This window comes from Kogia breviceps, chromosome 1, assembly GCF_026419965.1.
Source record: "Kogia breviceps isolate mKogBre1 chromosome 1, mKogBre1 haplotype 1, whole genome shotgun sequence".
NCBI lineage: Eukaryota > Metazoa > Chordata > Mammalia > Artiodactyla > Physeteridae > Kogia > Kogia breviceps.
Window position 1 is genome coordinate 26,057,502 of NC_081310.1, and position 18,296 is coordinate 26,075,797.

General features: G+C 40.9%; 1 protein-coding gene across 3 annotated transcripts in view; it reads right to left on the reverse strand.

The window, feature by feature from the left end:
* Positions 1-18,296, reverse strand: part of COLGALT2 (collagen beta(1-O)galactosyltransferase 2) — a 133,349-nt gene that overhangs the window by 48,033 nt on the left and 67,020 nt on the right. For all 3 annotated transcript variants that reach the window (XM_067029329.1, XM_059075017.2, XM_067029320.1), the window contains exons 2-5: positions 13,433-13,543; positions 10,889-11,006; positions 8,987-9,121; positions 4,613-4,817 (exon numbers count right to left, since the gene is read on the reverse strand). In XM_067029329.1, coding sequence (XP_066885430.1) covers positions 4,613-4,817; positions 8,987-9,121; positions 10,889-11,006; positions 13,433-13,446 — 472 coding nt within the window. In that variant the 5' untranslated portion in view covers positions 13,447-13,543. The remainder of the gene's footprint in view (positions 1-4,612; positions 4,818-8,986; positions 9,122-10,888; positions 11,007-13,432; positions 13,544-18,296) is intronic.

An 18,296-nucleotide genomic window follows, 5' to 3' on the forward strand; every position in this document is an offset into this window, starting at 1 on the left:
TAGCCATAGTCCATAAATGGAATTAGGTTCCCATGATTATAAGAGCAAAAACACTGGCTATGGCTCTTTCTTAAAGTACCACGTAACTACATTAAGAGGACAGGGTGATGGGAAGAATGCGTTTGCGTGAACGTGGCAGGGGGTGGGAGAGAACTAACTCCTCCTCTTCACTAGTGAGTCATCAGATATTTGCCTAAAGCAAAACCAGAAAATCAAGAAGCAGCATTATAAGCATGCTACTTGGAAACATGGATGAGACTATTACACTTGTGCCGCCATCTGGAAGAGTTAAAAGCGCTTGTCTTCTAAAAGAAGGAAGGGCTTCCCTGGTGGCGCAGTGGTTGAGAGTCCGCCTGCCAATGCAGGGGACGCGGGTTCGTGCCCCGGTCCGGGAAGATCCCACATGCCGCGGAGCGGCTGGGCCCGTGAGCCATGGCCGCTGAGCCTGCACATCTGGGGCCTGTGCTCCGCAACGGGAGAGGCCCCAACAGTGAGAGGCCCGCGTACCACAAAAAAAAAAAAAAAAAGGAAATGGTACAGGGAGGTGACACCCGGGGGACTTCTGATTTTATAATAAACTGTGGGGGACTATTCGAATTGATTCAACTATCTGCCTGGATAATTGGATACAAATATACAAAATTTAAAAGAAAATGTGTTGATAATTAGATAAAATCTATGAAGAAACTTGGCACTCAGTGAAAGCTACTTCTGGGGCAAACAATTTTCTCTTTGAAAAAGAATGGTGAAGGATACTATACCTTGAAAGCCTGTACTTCTTTTATGAAGATAGCAAACATTTTCTTGCACTCACTTAGTACCTTAACATTGCAAGATTGATCTACCTACCTTTATCCTTGGTGATGGAAGCTCAGAGTTTGAGAAGCTATGATTTGCCCAAGGTCACACCTCTGTCGCTAAAGAGCCATTAGCGCCAAACCTCTGCCCCTAAAGAGCCAACGCCAAGTATCTCTCTACCCACCCGGGATTTGGAAACCGAGTCTCAAAACCAGTAAACGCTCTGGATTGCCATCCCTGTGCATGGGACGCACTTTCGAGCGCTCCCCGTGACGTGCAGGACGACGCTCTGCCTGCCCGTCACCCACATCTCTTGCCTCTTTTGACTCACGGCGGACATGTGGAGGATGACTGGCTGGTGCCAGAGAAGGCTACTGTGGCCGTGACACACAGCCCAGGTGACTGGCCACAGCGGGAAGTGAACTCCCAACCCTGGCTTCATTAGAGCCACGGAGACTTGCCCATGACCCCTGTGCTCTCTTCTTGGGCTGTACGGGCAGCCACGCCCCAGCACTCCAGCACCGTTGGATTGCCCCTGTCACTCCTCACCCACATGTGGCAATGCCTGCAGTTGGAGGTGAAAGATTAAGGGTCGAGGTTTGTGGTTAGATGGTCCTGCCTGGGACATGTGGACCCTCTATTTTCTTCTGGACATTTAGAAAAGGATACTCCATGGGACTTCCCTGGTGGTGCCGTGGTTAAGAATCTGCCTGCCAATGCAGGGGACACAGGTTCGAGCCCTGGTCTGGGAAGATCCCACGTGCTGCGGATCTACTAAGCCCGGGCACCACAACTACTGAGCCTGCGCTCTAGAGCCTGCGAGCCACAACTACTGAGCCCGTGCACCACAACTACTGAAGCCCGCGCGCCTAGAGCCCATGAGCCGCAACAAGAGAAGCCACCGCAGTGAGAAGTCTGCGCACCACAATGAAGAGTGGCCCCCGCTCGCCGCAACTAGAGAAAGCCCGCGCGCAGCAACAGACCCAACACACCAAAAAAAAAGATACTCCAATGGATGATCCATAGGTAGGGAGCTTCATAAGAGTGAGAACAAAAGAATATAAATCATCTTTCATCAAGACTCTTTCAAGAGGGAACGGAAGTGCTTTGCTTTGAACCTAAGAGGGAAAGAGCTTAGAAACACTCCATGGACTGCACAGGACTCCAGGCTCATTCAAGTCTCTTCTAAAAATACTTCAAGCTGAGTAAAAGTGCTATCTTAGAGCCACATGACTGTCAGGAAAGCTCTTTCATTCCCCTAAATGACAGTCATTCTTTCCTATCTCGACTCCTGCCCTATTCACATTTTGTACCACTGATCTGACCCCTCAGCGTTCACTGCTTCATTTATGTTTCCACATGTAAAGATCTTATCTCCCCAACTGTCACAGAGCCTAACACAATGCTAGGCACAGCAGGAAAGCCTACAGGACTGACCCTCTCTCCTTGCTTTTCTGCCTCTCTCCTCCCAGCGGAATCACCAAACAGCTCTGGGCCTCTGCACCTGCTTTCAATGTCCTGGGTAGGCCTATGGGAATCTGACCAGTAAAGAATGAAGTTCAAGTGAACAGGCCAAGCAAGGGGCATAGCTGAAAAATTCCTATCTAGCTCATGTCATTCTTCCAGCCCCAAATCCAATTCTTGGTTTTAAAAACTATATCATAATAATTTAGTGACTGGGTCACAATAATGCCTTGTGCAATGTCTATCAAGGAGGCCTTTGTTAGGCAAAGATCATTATTGTAATTGTTAATAGCTCAATTTCTTGGAGGATCTTTACTTCAAGCTCTTTTTTTTTTTTTTTTTTGCGGTACGCGGGCCTCTCGCTGTCGTGGCCTCTCCCGTTGCGGAGCACAGGCTCCGGACGCGCAGGCTCAGCGGCCATGGCTCACGGGCCCAGCCGCTCCGCGGCATGTGGGATCCTCCCAGACCGGGGCACGAACCCGCGTCCCCTGCGTCGGCAGGCGGACTCCCAACCACTGCGCCACCAGGGAAGCCCTACTTCAAGCTCTTAAGCAAAGGGACTGGCACAAGTTGAAGGACTGGGAAGGCCCTGAGTCTGCTTCCCAGCCTGGAGAAATCAGAGCCAATCACAGACCAAGTGGAAAGAAGCAGTTACCATTAACACTGACACAAGGACCTTCATGGAAACTTCCAATCCACATGAGTATGAGAACCTTGCTTTTGCCCTGACACAGACCTAAAACATGTCTACACCTGGCCAAAGGGTCTAAATGGTTCTAGCTGCCAAAGGGAAAAAATAATCAGCTTTCCATATTTCACCCAAATATGCTCATTCCTACCAAATCTACAACTGATAAGTGGGACACCTAAGGCTTCTAGGATGGCCTGATGTGTGAGTTGTAGCTTGAATCTTATTAATATTCGCAGCTGCCAGCAACCTGCCTCAACTGCCTGGGGTCTGTGCATGATCTCATCCACCCTGACTATACAGCCACATGGATTTATACACCATCTGCCTGGTTTCTAAACTCACTTTTGCTAGTGGTTAAGTGGCACATTTCTGGCTCATTGATAATGGGGCCTGGCCTCTGTCGGGAAGGTCGGAATGATCCTGAGAAGAAAGCCTTGCTTTAGGAATGTTGTGTATCCATGTTGAACCACTTTAGTGAATTATATCCTCCCTGACTGCATGTGCAAGTGACCCTGGCTGCATGTGCAAGTGACACAAGAGCAACAGCCTACTTTCCTACTGACTTGTCATCCTCTAAAAGTCTACAGTGGTTCATGAAAGAGTTAAGTCTGGTTTTGCCTTTCCTTCCAGGGGAACTGTGGCAGAGACTGCTGGTTACCTCCCCAAATCTGTTTTCTCCTCCCAGAGAGAGAATTGGGGCTCTAGACTGCATAGAATAAAGACAACATTTTGAGCCTCCCAACATTCTGAGCTAGGCGTTGTCCTATGTCCTAAGTCTGGCTAACGGGCTGTGCATGGCAGTGATGTGTTCAACTCCTGGATGGTACCCTTAAAGGGCCAGAGAGTGCCCTCCCCTCCACGGTTTTCACTCAACAGCTGAAATGCATCTGTACTGATAAGACACGTTGGATCATATGATTAAGGACAATACCTTATGGAAGGTGGAGAAGCAATAGAGAAGGAGCCTGGGTCTCTGAAAACTTTGTGGAACAGAGCCACTGTACTAGCTCTGATTTTTTTTTTTTTTTTTTTTTTTTCAGTACGCGGGCCTCTCACTGTTGTGGCCTCTCCCTTTGCGGAGCACAGGCTCCGGACGCGCAGGCTCAGCGGCCATGGCTCACGGGCCCAGCCGCTCCGCGGCACGTGGGATCTTCCCGGACCGGGGCACGAACCCGCGTCCCCTGCATCGGCAGGCGGATTCTCAACCACCGCGCCACCAGGGAAGCCCCCTGATTTTTTTTTTTTTGAGAAGAAATAAACTTCCATTTTTTAAGTCTGGGTCTTCCCCAGTGTACTTTTGGCCCCCTGTCACAGTTTTCTAATTAAGTAAAGGACTCCTATATTGAACAAAGCAATGCGATAACACCATAAAGAATGAATCACAGGCCCATGGCAACCACCACCACCTTTTTTGTTTTTTAAAAGAGAGTGGATTCTTGCGTAGGGACCAGTCCTGGCTCTTGGTCATTGGTGCTCACGGGGACAGCAACACAGAGGGTGCTGGTATGGTTACTGCAGACAGTTAACTGCCTCTAACACTACTTGAATAGGAAGCCTATTTCCTTATTAAGAGTGTTTTTTAAATAAAATGCACAAAACAACGGAGCTGATTATTTGCGGTGTTTCCATGGTGGCAGTACAACCGCATACAAACAGTACCTGCTTGCCTGCTGGAGAAGGCAAAGACGATGATGTCATCAAAGGTCCAGGTGTAGTCCTGGTGCGGGGGGTAGAACATCAGCTTGTCAGACGCTTCCTTCCTGAGGTCAATTAGGAACGTGGAGTGGACCATGGGGACCGGAAAGCAGCCCAACCTCTTCCATTCTCTAATCTGAAGATAGTCTGGGGTCCGTTTATAGAAGCCCTGTAAGGAACAAATGGGTGGGTTATGTTCACTCATCTGAGGGCTTCCTCTTTCCCAATCTTTCCCAATCTTCTGTTGGGCTGACTCCTAAGTCATCACCGGTTAAGTACAAGTCCCCAAGCAAAGTCACCTTCTCTCTTCTCATCTTGGCCTAAGAATTTCCAACTGAGCTCAGGAAATGCTATTTACATACAAAACAATACTAAAAGGGTCCTGTTACCAGAAGTAATTTTGGCTTCAGCATATCTCTTGATTTAATAGTTTCATAAAAGTATACTTTGTGTTGACTAATGATTGATTATGACATGAGTTATCAGAGGTGGTAGAGCAGAGCAGTTAAGAACACATGTTCTGGAATCTGGCTGTCTGAGGTCAAATCACATCCCAGCTACTTACTGTCCATAGGTATTGGTCAGGTTACTCAACCTTGCTGTGCCTATTTCCTCATCTGTAAAATAGGAAGGATGGCGCTATCTACTCCATGGGGTTGTCCGTAACAGTTAAGGAAGGTAAACCTGAAAAGTGCTTAGAGCAGTACCTAGCACCAAGAAAGCATCAATAAATATTGGCTATTATTAAAATTACTACATTACATTGGCTGATATTTTTAACTAAACATGCAGTACTTACACATATAAATGGGGTCTTTTTTCAATGCAATTACTTATTCACTATTCTGGTGGAGCTGCCACCGCACCACACTTTTGGGGGGATTCCCCTTTTGAAAGTGCCCTCTGGGCAAGCACACAGGACAACCGATGCCCTTATTCTGTGGTTTTTGAACACACTGGTTTGGAGCAACCCCGCTTGTTTTCCCTCCAAACTCAACTGTTCATTCAACAAACATCTACTGAGTGCCTACTGTAATCCAGGCTGTGTTAGATGCTGGGGGCTTAGCAGTAAATTGACAACCCCAGTGTTAGCCCTCATGGGGTGCAGAAACCACTGGAGCTTTCTACGCCAGGGGCACCAATTGTAACTTGACTATTGCCAAAGCTCAAAGCCATTCCAGGGAAGATGAAGATGTGTCTTGACAAAACATACTTCAAAGCATGTGAAGCTTGGAAAGGCATTTCCAAAAACGTTTTAGGCAATGGCAGGCTCGTGGAATGAGTGCAAAGTTTCACAGGCCCAGCACTCTGAAGGACACAATACTCAGTAGTTGCAAAAGTTCTCTCATAGTCATTAATCAGTCACATTCCCTTACGGTCACACTTTCTGCAGTGGTTGTCAGTAACCACACATTAGGCACTGCAGCCTCATCTCTGACATTTCTTTCAGTGTCTCAACTAGTGTTCTAGCTGAGCTAATGCTCACACTGACCACGTGGTAAGGAAGAAGGATCGCAAATTAAGACTTAGAAGATGTGCGTCTTAGAGTCATCTTAACCATCTAGCTGATTGATCTTAGGCCCATGCTTAACCTCTTTGAGCCGAAGTTTCTTCTCCTGAAAAAATGGGGTAAAAGCTGATTTGTCTATCTCACAGGGTTGTAGAAGGGATCACATGGGATACGGTCTGTGAAGATACTTTGGAAACTGTAATGCATTATATGAAGTATTATTATTCTTACAATTTTTTATAAGCCTTAAACTTAAGGATCACTTAGCATCCTTCAACTTATCAATATTCTTCCAAGGGACAAAGGGAAAACTGGTTCTTTAGAGGACTGCCTAAGAACACATGTCAAATACAAAGTTCTAGACTACTTAGGACAATATTGTCAGAATGAGAAGCTTGGAAAATTCATGATGATAATGAATCGCTGAATATCCTGGGGGTAGGGAGGAAGGAAGCAGAGAAGGAAAGAAAGAGAGAAAGAAACTTAATATGCTTCCTGCAGGGCTTCCCTGGTGGCGCAGTGGTTGAGAATCCGCCTGCCGATGCAGGAGACACGGGTTCGTGCCCTGGTCTGGGAAGATCCCACATGCCGCGGAGCAACTAAGCCCGTGAGCCATGGCCGCTAGACCTGCGTGTCCGGAGCCTGTGCTCCACAATGGGAGAGGCCACAACAGCGAGAGGCCCGCATACCGCAAAAAAAAAAAAAAAAAAAAAAAAAAAAAAAAAATGCTTCCTGCAGATGGGCAGAGGCAATAGATGTGTCATTTTTTCCACATAAACTGAATGTTGTTGGTAACGATTCTGGTTCATTAACCAGATAAAACTGACGTCATTTTGTTTTGGATGTGTTTAAAGGCTCTGGAAACCAAGGCCTGCCTCAAGCTTATGAAGTTATCAGCTGTTGCTGTTCCTGCCCTAGCAGAAGCCTCACTGGGGATGATAGAGACCCAGAAACAGAAATAAATTCGAATTGCCTCTAAATTGCTTAGATTTTACTTTTACTGTGCAAAGTAAGTGAGCTTTTAATATTAAAGCAAATAAGACAACAGAAACTGGGAGGCTGTGGTTACTAGGATAATCCACTCTTGATGCTGGTGTCAGTGTACAACTCATTAAAAACACCCCAGAGTGATTCTGCCATGTGAAGCACTGCAGATTATTAACTGAGAGTGTAGGAACTTAAATTTAATATAACAGCTTCTCCCCAAGGAACTGATTGTCTTTTATAAATATGAACTTAATCTGTCCCTAAAAGAGATGTGGATAACATGCATTCAAAATCTCTTGGAGCTACGGGAGATAACTGTAATGAAAGAGTACCGCCGCATCCAGTAGTGTGCTAGAGCCAGGAAGTTTGCAAGTCAGTTGATACATTGGTAGCTTAAAATCTGTAAAAACAAAAATCACGTTAACCCCCACCATTGTAAATAAACCACAGACAGCAAGCTTTGCATATTTTTAAGAATTATATCAACAAGTGACTGTACTGCAATTTACCTAATCCTTCCCTCAGCTTAAACAACATTTGCATGGTAGAAGTCCTTACACCATGAAAACTGGTAAATGCTACCAATCAAGGGTCTTCCCCCACAGAGAGCCAGTTATTATATATTTATCAGCACACCACTGGCCTCATTCTTCATCTAAAACCAAACCAAATATAAAAGAGGGACTGAAAATTTAGCTCTTTGAGCATGAGAACACACTTAACATATAATTTTTCCCTTAGAGAATCTTTATGCTACATTGATATGTACTACATTGATCAGTTTATCTCTCTAATTTATTAATTAAGAATAAAAAATATAATCATCCATAAACATTCACTGCAACAGATCTCTAGACTTCAAAGATTTTACAATGGAAAAGAGAGATGATGGAAATTTGAAATTTTGTTTTTAACTCAAATTTTGTAAAAACATCTACCATGGCAGTTCTAATTATCAGATCCCTTTGGAAATATTTTGGCAACATATCAAAGGTCATTAAAATATTTAATACTCTTTGACTCACTAATTCCAGCTCTCAGAAGCTGTCCCAAGGAAATAATATTAAATATGGAAAATTTTATATTAATTATGATGGTCATTATAATAGTTAAAAGTTGCAAATAACTTCAATGTTTTTAAACAAAGAGTTAGTTTAAGTAAATTGCATTATAGCCACTTGATGATATAGTTAAAAACATGCAAGCTGTCATCTATGATGTTAGAGTGGTAGGGATTAAAATGATTCTTTAAAAAATGTTTTTCTCTTTCCAGGTTCTTATAGTGTTCTTATGTTAGTTTTTTGTTTTTTGTTTTTTTTTTTTTCTGTACGTGGGCCTCTCACTGTTGTGGCCTCTCACGTTGTGGAGCACAGGCTCAGCGGCCATGGCTCACGGGCCCAGCCACTCCATGGAATGTGGGATCTTCCCGGACTGGGGCACGAACCTGTGTCCCCTGCATCAGCAGGCGGACTCTCAACCACTGCGCCACCAGGGAAGCCCCTTATGTTAGTTTTGATGGCAAAAAAAATATTTAATTTTTTGAAAATCTCTGAATCAGGGAGAAAAAAAGTACAAATTTCAGCAAGCTATAGTGGTTAATTTAAAGCTTCTAATGCTAAGCTCATTAGAATAATTTCTTCATAAGTCATCAATACAGAAGAGCTCATGGGGTTGTGGCATTGGGCCTGGATTTACCTCCTTTCCTAAAAATGCCTGCTCCAATAACACAACGACAGGCATGTTTCAAGGGAGAAAATCAGAAAAAGATAGATGGGGCTACTGTTGACAGGTGGTTGCCTTGTTAAAACTCATAACCTTAATTCATTACCCAAAAGACTTGCCTGAGGTGTGATTCCACACCAGAAATTAGAGTACAGGCCCCGAGACTCCAGCATGGGGGCCACAACAGTTTTGTTTTCTGCAATCAGTAGACTGAGGGTCTGTGGATTAGTCAGGAAGTTGTCAACATCTATGAACTAGGAAAAGAAAAGGATAACATCACATGAAAAGGTACTTTTCAGTAACGTGTACAAGAGTAACCCAACACTTGCCAAAGGATCATGGAAATTTGCTCATGACATATGGAACCAGCTATCCATGTTATCTGTGTTTTCCTTATGGAAACCCCTTGCAGCTGGATGGCTTTCATTCAGGCAAAATACATTTAGTCTAACTTCCACATGTTTAGCTCTGCATAAGGCACTGAGCAATGAATTGGTATTATCATTGCGCACATACTCAATGAGGACCCAACCTACACCTTCGTTAGGGGTTAAGTATAAGCTATTAATGGCTCTCAAGCCCTTAAATAAGGACTTATTCACACTTACTGAGTGCCCACTCCAGGTACAAATGAACACACCTATTCAGGTTGTCTATAGTAAAGCCAAAATGGCCCCAAACCGACCCATAAATGCTATCTTAATGTTACAATCAGAATTTTTGTTTAAAGTACATTATATCAACCCATGCTAACCAATGAAGCTATTTTCCATTCTTAACAGAAATCCATGTTAACACTGATTCATCTACAGGGACAGTATAGCAACAGTTTCTGTCATATAAAATAATCACACTGAACTGTACACTTAAAAAAATTAAAATGGTAGATTTTACGTTATGTATATCTCCCCCCTGCAACACACAAAGTAAATAATCAGAAGCTTTCGTTCTTTGATAGTCAATCTCTTTACCAAAAATTTTGTGGTTCAGCACTTGTACACTTCAGTGACATTTAAACAGCTATACAATGTTAAATAACAGCACAATTTGAAACTTCTATGACATTATTTGTATTGAAATTATGTGTGTGATAAACTATTGGGCTGATTTTTGTCGTGGTTGAGAGGCTGAGGATGGACATAGGTCAAAAGCATTCCCTTTAGGAATCAGAGTCTAGTGACAGAGAACAGACGTCCATAAGTTTAATGAAACAACACTGGTTTTGCTTTACTGGCGTTATTTGTAGTGCTGTACTGGAAAATGCTTGCCAAAAGAATTAAATGGATTTTGGGGGCCACAGAGGAAGAACGTTGTTCCCATAAATTTTGAGGGAGAAAAACTTCTGTCAATTTTCCAAAGGGAATAGGGACTGTAGCTTCTTGCTGATTAGGGAGCCGTCCTTTCCAACTGAGACAGGTTCCTGGAGGATAAGGATAACATTGGTCCTGCATTGTCAAGTCCAGCATTTTTCTGGACCACTCTCGAAGTTCTGAGGGAAGTAATGGAACCTCTTCATGGAGAGAAATTCTCCAGGAGAGTCCAGCATAATAATTAGGAGCAATCAGGAAGCCAAGCAAGAGATACCATTCCCCAGACACTTGGGAGCAAAAGGGAATAATAGCATTTCAGAGCTGTTAACCTGAATCTCTTTTTACGTAATGAATTTCTCATATCCCCAAAACTCTTCTAAAGAGTCAAGACCTTTTATATTGCTTTACCCAGAGCATTCCCTATGAACTAAAAAGTATTAGAGTTTCTTATGCCTACTACAATGAAGAGACTGCATAATTCAGGAGCTTATTTGCTTACTCACTAAAAATGCGAGGAATGAGTCTGAGATGAAATCCAGGTATCCTGATATTAAGTTCTCCAGATTTTTTCTTGTGCCTTTATTAAAACGTTGAGGAGGAGATGTCTTAAAAAAGGGTTGTTTTGACTGTTCCCACAGTCCTACATTATCAACAATCGATTTGGAAACATTCTAGATAACAGTTGTCAAGAAATTAAACGTCTGTTTTTACCAGAATGTAGTCTGACCACTTTTCCCTTGCAGTTTGAAGGGCTGCCTGTCGTAGTTTCATCACATGGGCAAAACGGGAGCCAGGCCAGTGCTTTGGTCCAATTTCATCAGGATAAGACCTATAGTAATGATAACAATAATATTAATAATAATAATAGCTAATAATTATTGAGTGCCTATATATTCCAGGCACTATGTACTAATGCATTTAATCTTCCACTAGTAACCCTAGGAAGTCGATACTATTATGGTTATCATTATTCCATTATTACCGATAAGAAACTGGAGCAAGGAGAGGTTAAGTAATTTGCTGCTTCCCATACACATGACTCTTTATATGAAATATTCCAGTGGGTTCTCATTAGAACTCACTGAGTCCTTGGGATGTAAGTGCTACCACTCTCCCCATTTCAGAGCTGAGGAAATCGGTTAGAGTGGTTGAGTAATTTGCTTAACATTATGCAGTTTATAAGGGGTACAGTCAGCATTTGAATCCAGGCGTAACCCCAAAGCTCATGTTCCTAGACACAGTCTTATACGTTTAGCCATCAAATTAATTTGGAAATGTTACAGCATCAAAATATGAGTTTCCCAGGAAAAACAGAGGTTTACCTTATGTGGTCAAGTCTCAGTAAACGATTCCACAGAGTCTAACACGTTGATCTGCCCCAGATGGAGTGAGATCATGGAGCAGATGCATAATGCTGGGCTCTCTATCAACATCCACAAAGCAGCCAGGCCAGGACTCGTCCACGGCCATGGAGGCAGGTGGGTTAACACACCCTCAAGAACCTTTCTGAAAGCTCCCAACTGGTATGGTCATTGATAAAGTCACAGTGGCCCCAAACTGGCCACCACTTCAAGTTCTTAATGCTGCACTGGCAGTACATTTCCCTCAGTGAATGAGAAACCGCAAAAAACAATGAGACCGTAACCACACAAATAAGATTAATAAAACTATTTTTGCACAGGAAGTCTCTGGAATGTCTTCCTCAATTATTGTTTCTACAAAAATCAGTGGAATTTCTGTTTTTCTGAATATGTTGCTCCCCAGAATGCCTTCTCTGGTATTTCTCACACTGACCTTGGCCTACAATATATTTAGTCAAAATCTGGCAATGGAGAAAATTACTAGGATGCAAGAGAGGTACATAGAGTCTTTCTGAGCTACTCTAATTAGGCCACATTCCATTATAAGGAACTCCAAAAGATTGTTCAAAATTTTTTTACAGTGTTCATATTTGGTTGTTAAATTTTGCTCCCTATATGGACCATAAACTGAGATTTGAGATATATATGTAAATATGTACGTACATACACATAATAAAAATATTATATAAAGAGAGACTAGAAGAACAAAAATTTGCTCTGGAATAGCACTCATTATGATAATACATATTTGGCTTCCAATAAATGACTTATCCTGGGCAAAATTTCAGCAGCTCAATTCATCCTATTTCTACAATTTATTAAGCTAGAATTGTAGTAGCCTTGGAAACATTTAGAGTAGTAAGTTTAAATATATTTATTCATGTTCTCATTTATTTATTTGTTCATCCAACAAGTATAAATTTAGTGCCCACCAAGAACATAGCACTGAGTGAAATATAAAGTATTTGTATATTTTAGCCCCTGCCAAAGAAACAAAAAAATACTTAGAAAAAAAATGCATGAATCAGACAGTTCATGTTAGTTAAGTTTATTGTTGTGTCAAACAAGAAGATATAAGAAATAAGCAATACAAATGTTGAGAGTAGATACATCTTTGTAATGATTAGCAACAGCTTTGGTAGCAGTTAACTGGTAGCAACATCCAGATGAAGCAGTTTTGTTTTAGGAAATATTTGTGTATACGTATGGATGCTAAATTTACGAAATCTTTTAAAAATATAAATCAGGTATTTGAACTTCATTCTGTAGGTACTAGAGAGTCACTGAAGTCTTTTTAATAGAGAAATGACAGCACATCTAATATTTTAGGTAGACTGATTTGACAGCATGGTATAGAGGATGATTTGAAGATGGAGGCCACTAAGAAATTGCTATGGTAAAGACTGGAAATAATGTAAATGTCCATCAGTAGGAGGTTGATTAAACAATTATGATACATCCACACAATGATATTCTGCAGTCATAAAAATAATGGAAGACACTCTTTAACTATTGCTTTGAAATGATTACCAAGATATGATGAGTGAAAAAGCAAGGTGTATGTCAGAAGTATACAAACTTTTCACTATGCTCCCTCAAGGATAAAGTGTGAATAAATAATATCAATATTTAAAAATATATGTTGCTGTGGTAATTTACTTGAGAACTAATGAGAACCTGAACTTGGCTGGTAGCTGCAGGAGTAAAGAGGAAGAGAGACATGAAGATTTGTCAAAGGAAGAAATGGCAGGTCTTTGTAACTTACTAGACACAGAGATGAAAGACAAGGGAAAGTCACATGTGCCCCCAAGACTGGAAGCCTAAAATGGCTGGAAGACTGGTTAAGCGGGGAAGGGTGAATAATGAGTTCACAAAATGTTCTCTTGCTACTCACTCAGGTTCATCCATAGGCCTCCACTCCACATAGTGATAGGCTCTCTGGACATTTTTCAACCACTCCGTGAGTATTTCTGTTGTATTATCCACATTGTGATCAGTGGCAGCCCTGCATGAAAGAAAGCACAACACAGTTCAGTTACTATGTCATCCAAAGAAAGAGGGGGAAAACCAAAAGACCCCAGATTAAACTGAAAGGAGAATGGCCAGTTCTAGACATGTGTATGAAAATGACTCCCTCATGGTCCAAACTAGGCAATGAATTTCTGAAGTTAGAGATGTTTCTTTAAACCATCTCTGTGTCATTAGATCCTTAAGCAGGACTTGGCCAATAGTAGAATCAATAAGTGGTTGTACTAAAATAGTATATACATAAAATGAATGAGAGTTAGGTAACTAATATTCTTGGAAAGTTTCTTGTTTGTTTTAATTTTTAGTTATCCAAGATGTAAACTCTGCCTTTTAACTTACATAACAACAACTCTCAATTTAAGCAATTATTCAGAGTTGCATTTTCATTTCAAGTCCAACAAAAATTTTAGCCAGTGCTGCTTTAATCGTATGCACTAGAGGGGAAGGTCACAGTAACAGTTCTCAGTATAAAATTCAAAATCTAAGGTATCTTCACCTATCTATTTTGGATTAACTCTACCATCACTTATACAAAATAGAGTACCTTCAAAAGTCTTCAAACAATGTACACAAAACTTGTTTCTGTTCTACCTTGAAAGTTTAATAAACTGATACACTTCAAAAGCTTAACTCACTTATTAAAACAAAAGTATTTTCAAATTTTATCACAACGCATGCTGAGTATAAGATATACATCTAAAACAAAGTTATTCAGAACACTTAAAAATGAACCAATATTCCAGTCAATTGGAAAAGAAAGAAGGAAAGCAGGGATTGTAAACTTGACATCAAATAAGGTAGAATTCAGGCCAAAAAATATTAAACATGACAAAGCAAAATTGTAATTCTACTAATAATGCTAAAGGATATAATTCACATCAAAGATATAATCAATGTGAATATCCATGTACCTTCATATAGCACAGGGGCTGGCAAACTTTTCTTTAAGAACCAGATAGTGACTATTTTAGGCTTGCAGGCCATACACTCTCTGTTGCAACTACTTAACTCTGTCATTGTAGCAGTAAAGCAGTCATACACAATACATGAATGAATGAGCATTGCTGTACTCCAATAAAGCTTTATTTACAAAAGTAGGCAACTAGTCTGCAGGCTATAGTTTGTCAACCCCTGATTTAGCAGAAAGTATAGAAACCGCAAGGAAAAACAAGCACCAATAATAAGAGATGTTAAAATACCATTTCAGTTGAAGAAAGTACAAATGGGAAAAAAGTAAATATATAGAGGATCTACAGAACACAGTAATAGAGGTTATACTTTTTTCTCAAGTGCACATGGAACATTCACAAAAACTGACCAACAATTACATTATGAAGAAAGCCTCTATAAATTGGAATAATATAAACAGCATTCTCTGATCACAGTGTCATAAAACTAGAAATTAGTAATAAAATAAAACCCCCCAAATTCCATTAAAAACTCCATTAAACAACTATTGAGTGAATTAAGAGCTACAAATCAACTTTATAACTTCCAAATATAATTAATGAAAACACTAGATATCAGAACCAGGGGATATAATTAAAGCAGTGGTCAGAGAAAAATTCAGTTTTTTTTATCCTTAAATCAATAAAAATAAATGAGTTGAACTCCTACTCAAAAAACTAGAAAAAGAGCAACAACACAAACAAGCATAAAGAAATAAAGACAAAGTCATGAGGTAGAAAACAGAAAAAGAGCAGAACTAATAAACAAAAGAAATGTTACTTTTTTTGAGAACAAAATCAACAAAAGACAATCACTAGTTAATCTAACCAAGACAACACAAAAATTAAAAATAAGAAATGACAACGATGAGGGGAATATGACTGATATACAAGGAATTTTTAAAAATATCCTAAATGGGGCTTCCCTGGCGCAGTGGTTGAGAGTCGGCCTGCCAATGCAGGGGACACGGGTTCGTGCCCCGGTCCGGGAGGATCCCACATGCCGCGGAGCGGCTGGGCCCGTGAGCCATGGCCGCTGAGCCTGCGTGTCCGGAGCCTGTGCTCCGCAATGGGAGAGGCCACAACAGTGAGAGGCCCGCGTACTGGAAAAAAAAAAAAAAATCATAAGTAGTCACTTTGTGCAACTCAATGAAAAATAAAAACTAGATATAATAGAAGATTTCCTAGCAAGATGCATGTTAGCAAAATTGACTCCATTAGAGAGACAAAACTTAAACAGAACAATTTTCTTGGAAGCAATAAAGAGAAAAACGAAAACACTGGCCCAGGTGGTTTCATAGGGGAATTCTACCAGATATCTTAATAGATTAGATATTTCCAATGTTATGTAGCTTGTTCTCCAGAGCATAAGAAAAAAAAAAAAAAATGGGGAATTCCCTGGCAGTCCAGTGATTAGGGCTCGGTGCTTTCACTGCCGAGGGGCCTGGGTTCAATCCCTGGTTGGGGAACTAAGATCCCATAAGCCGCGTGGCCAAAAAAAAAAAAAAAATCCAAGTCCTTTTAATAATGCAAGTACAATATTGATATCTAAACCTGATAAAGATACACACACACAACTACAGGCCAATAGTTTTCAATGAATATGCTGCAAAAATCCTGAAGTATTAGCAAAGAGAATCCAATATCCTATTAAGAAAATATTATATAGCATAGCCTAAGATTGTGTAATATAAAGGAAATTCATTAACATAATTCACTATATTAATAGACCTGAAAAAAATCATATGATTATCTCTGTAAATGCTAAACAGGTCTTTAACAAAATTCAACACCTATTCTTGGTTTTTTAAAACCACACTAAATAAAATTAAAATAGGAAGGGAGGGAGGGAGGGAGGGCGGGCAAACAGTAAAGAAAGAGTCATGGGAAGATAGAGGTGTCTTGAGTCTCTTAAAAGGCAGCGAAAAGGCTTATAATTTATTGGCAATTCAGCAGTTCCTCCTGGGAGGGAAAGCTATTGGCATTATCAGCAGCAGTGGTTCCCTGAGAGCATGGCCTTTATAAGAGCAAATGAAGAGATGTGAACAGTGGTCACGTCCTCCATTTATGTCAATTTCAGTACATAGGATTTTGTTAAACCCAATCTATAATGGTTTTTGTTTTTCCTACTTGAGCTTTTGGTGGTCACTGCTGCTCCAAAAGTAACAAATGAAATCTTTAAGAGAGAGAATATTTAGGAATGTTGAAGAGAAAAAACATTGTTAAGCAAAGCATGGTGAAACTCTGTGTTACATAGGGAATAAATTTCTATAAAACACCAAGTAACATGAAGGTATGCACTTAAGTCACAAGGTATAGAAAAATGAAGGATAGAGGTCTATGACTAATATCTGAAAATCTTATTTCATAAAATGGTTATTTGAACGAAAACTATCCTTCTTTAAAACATTAGTCAAAAAATAGAGGATCAAGAGGTGATGCCGATGGCCACTTGATCTACTTTCAAGTCTTTTCTGGAAAGCAGATTAGAATCAGCTCCTTTCTTCAAAACAAGGTCTAGGAGGGAGAGAGACCCACAGGCTCACCCAGACATTCCATTATCTGGAGGGAAGAGAGGTGATGTGTGTAGCTGACAGTATTGGGGGATACCAGGTAAGTACGTTGGGACAGAGATGGGCGAGTACAAGGAGGTGGGAAAGTGGGCCAGGAAGCAATGTGGGAGAGAGACATGGGCTCCATCCAGTTTGCAACTGTGCCGAGAAGTGTAGCATGTCAGCAAAAATCACATCCACTCTCACACACTGCCACAAGCCACCAATGTCCACCATGATGGCCAGCATCATAGCCAGGAAGGGCACTAGAATTGTCAAACCACTCATCTCACAGTATGAAGCATGCATAGAGCAATTTCTGAAACTGGGAATCCACTCCAATGCACATTATTCTTCACTCAAAGTACTATGAGTAAGAGTATGTTAAAACAAAAAAATCTTGACGACAGTGTTAGCCAAAAGTTTTAGGAATTCTAAATTATTCCCAAATTACTTATAAATAGTGTAGGAAAATTTAGATAGCATCTACTTCTTTCCTTGACTGTTATTTCTTCATTACACAGGATTTATATTCTCTTTGTCCTCCATACACGTTGATGCATTTCCTCCTAATCATTTTAACAAAGTTAAATTTAACAAAGGTCTCATTGTATGAAATTTACTTTCCTGGAGTACAGACTAAACAACTCCAAACTCTAAGTATCCACTACTGACAAACATCCAGAGAAATTAGCTGCTTGGTGTATGCAAAGATAGATGTCTCTAATTAAAAGTAGAGGCAGAGATTTTAAATACTGTCCTGATGGAGTTAAAAAATTTCCTGTACAGATACTTCCCCAAATTGTTAAGATTCTCTTTGTTCTCAGGCTTCTGAGGAAATGAGCAAATCCTCCAGCTGTGGTCACAGGTTCATCCACTCTGGTCTTTGATGTGCAGGGCCAGTCTCCTGCACTGTCCCAGAAAACACCAGCCCACTGAGGAAGGCTTATGTTGCCCACTCAAGACCAACTGCCCTGCCTCTCCACTCCCCTGGAGAAGGCAAATAAACAGAAATCCAGCAGATACTTCTAACTTCTGCCTTTTAATCCCTCTTATGAAAGTGTGTTTCCGTTTGAATACATAATCATGAAAACATGCAGGCGCTGGTCTCTTCAGAGGGTTGGAGAGAGAGATATAGCAAAGGCCCAGATGCAAGCTCCCTGGAGGAAACATAAGGCTTTAGTTAATGGTTCTATTTTCAGAGTCCTGTAGAAAATGTAACAGTGCAGTG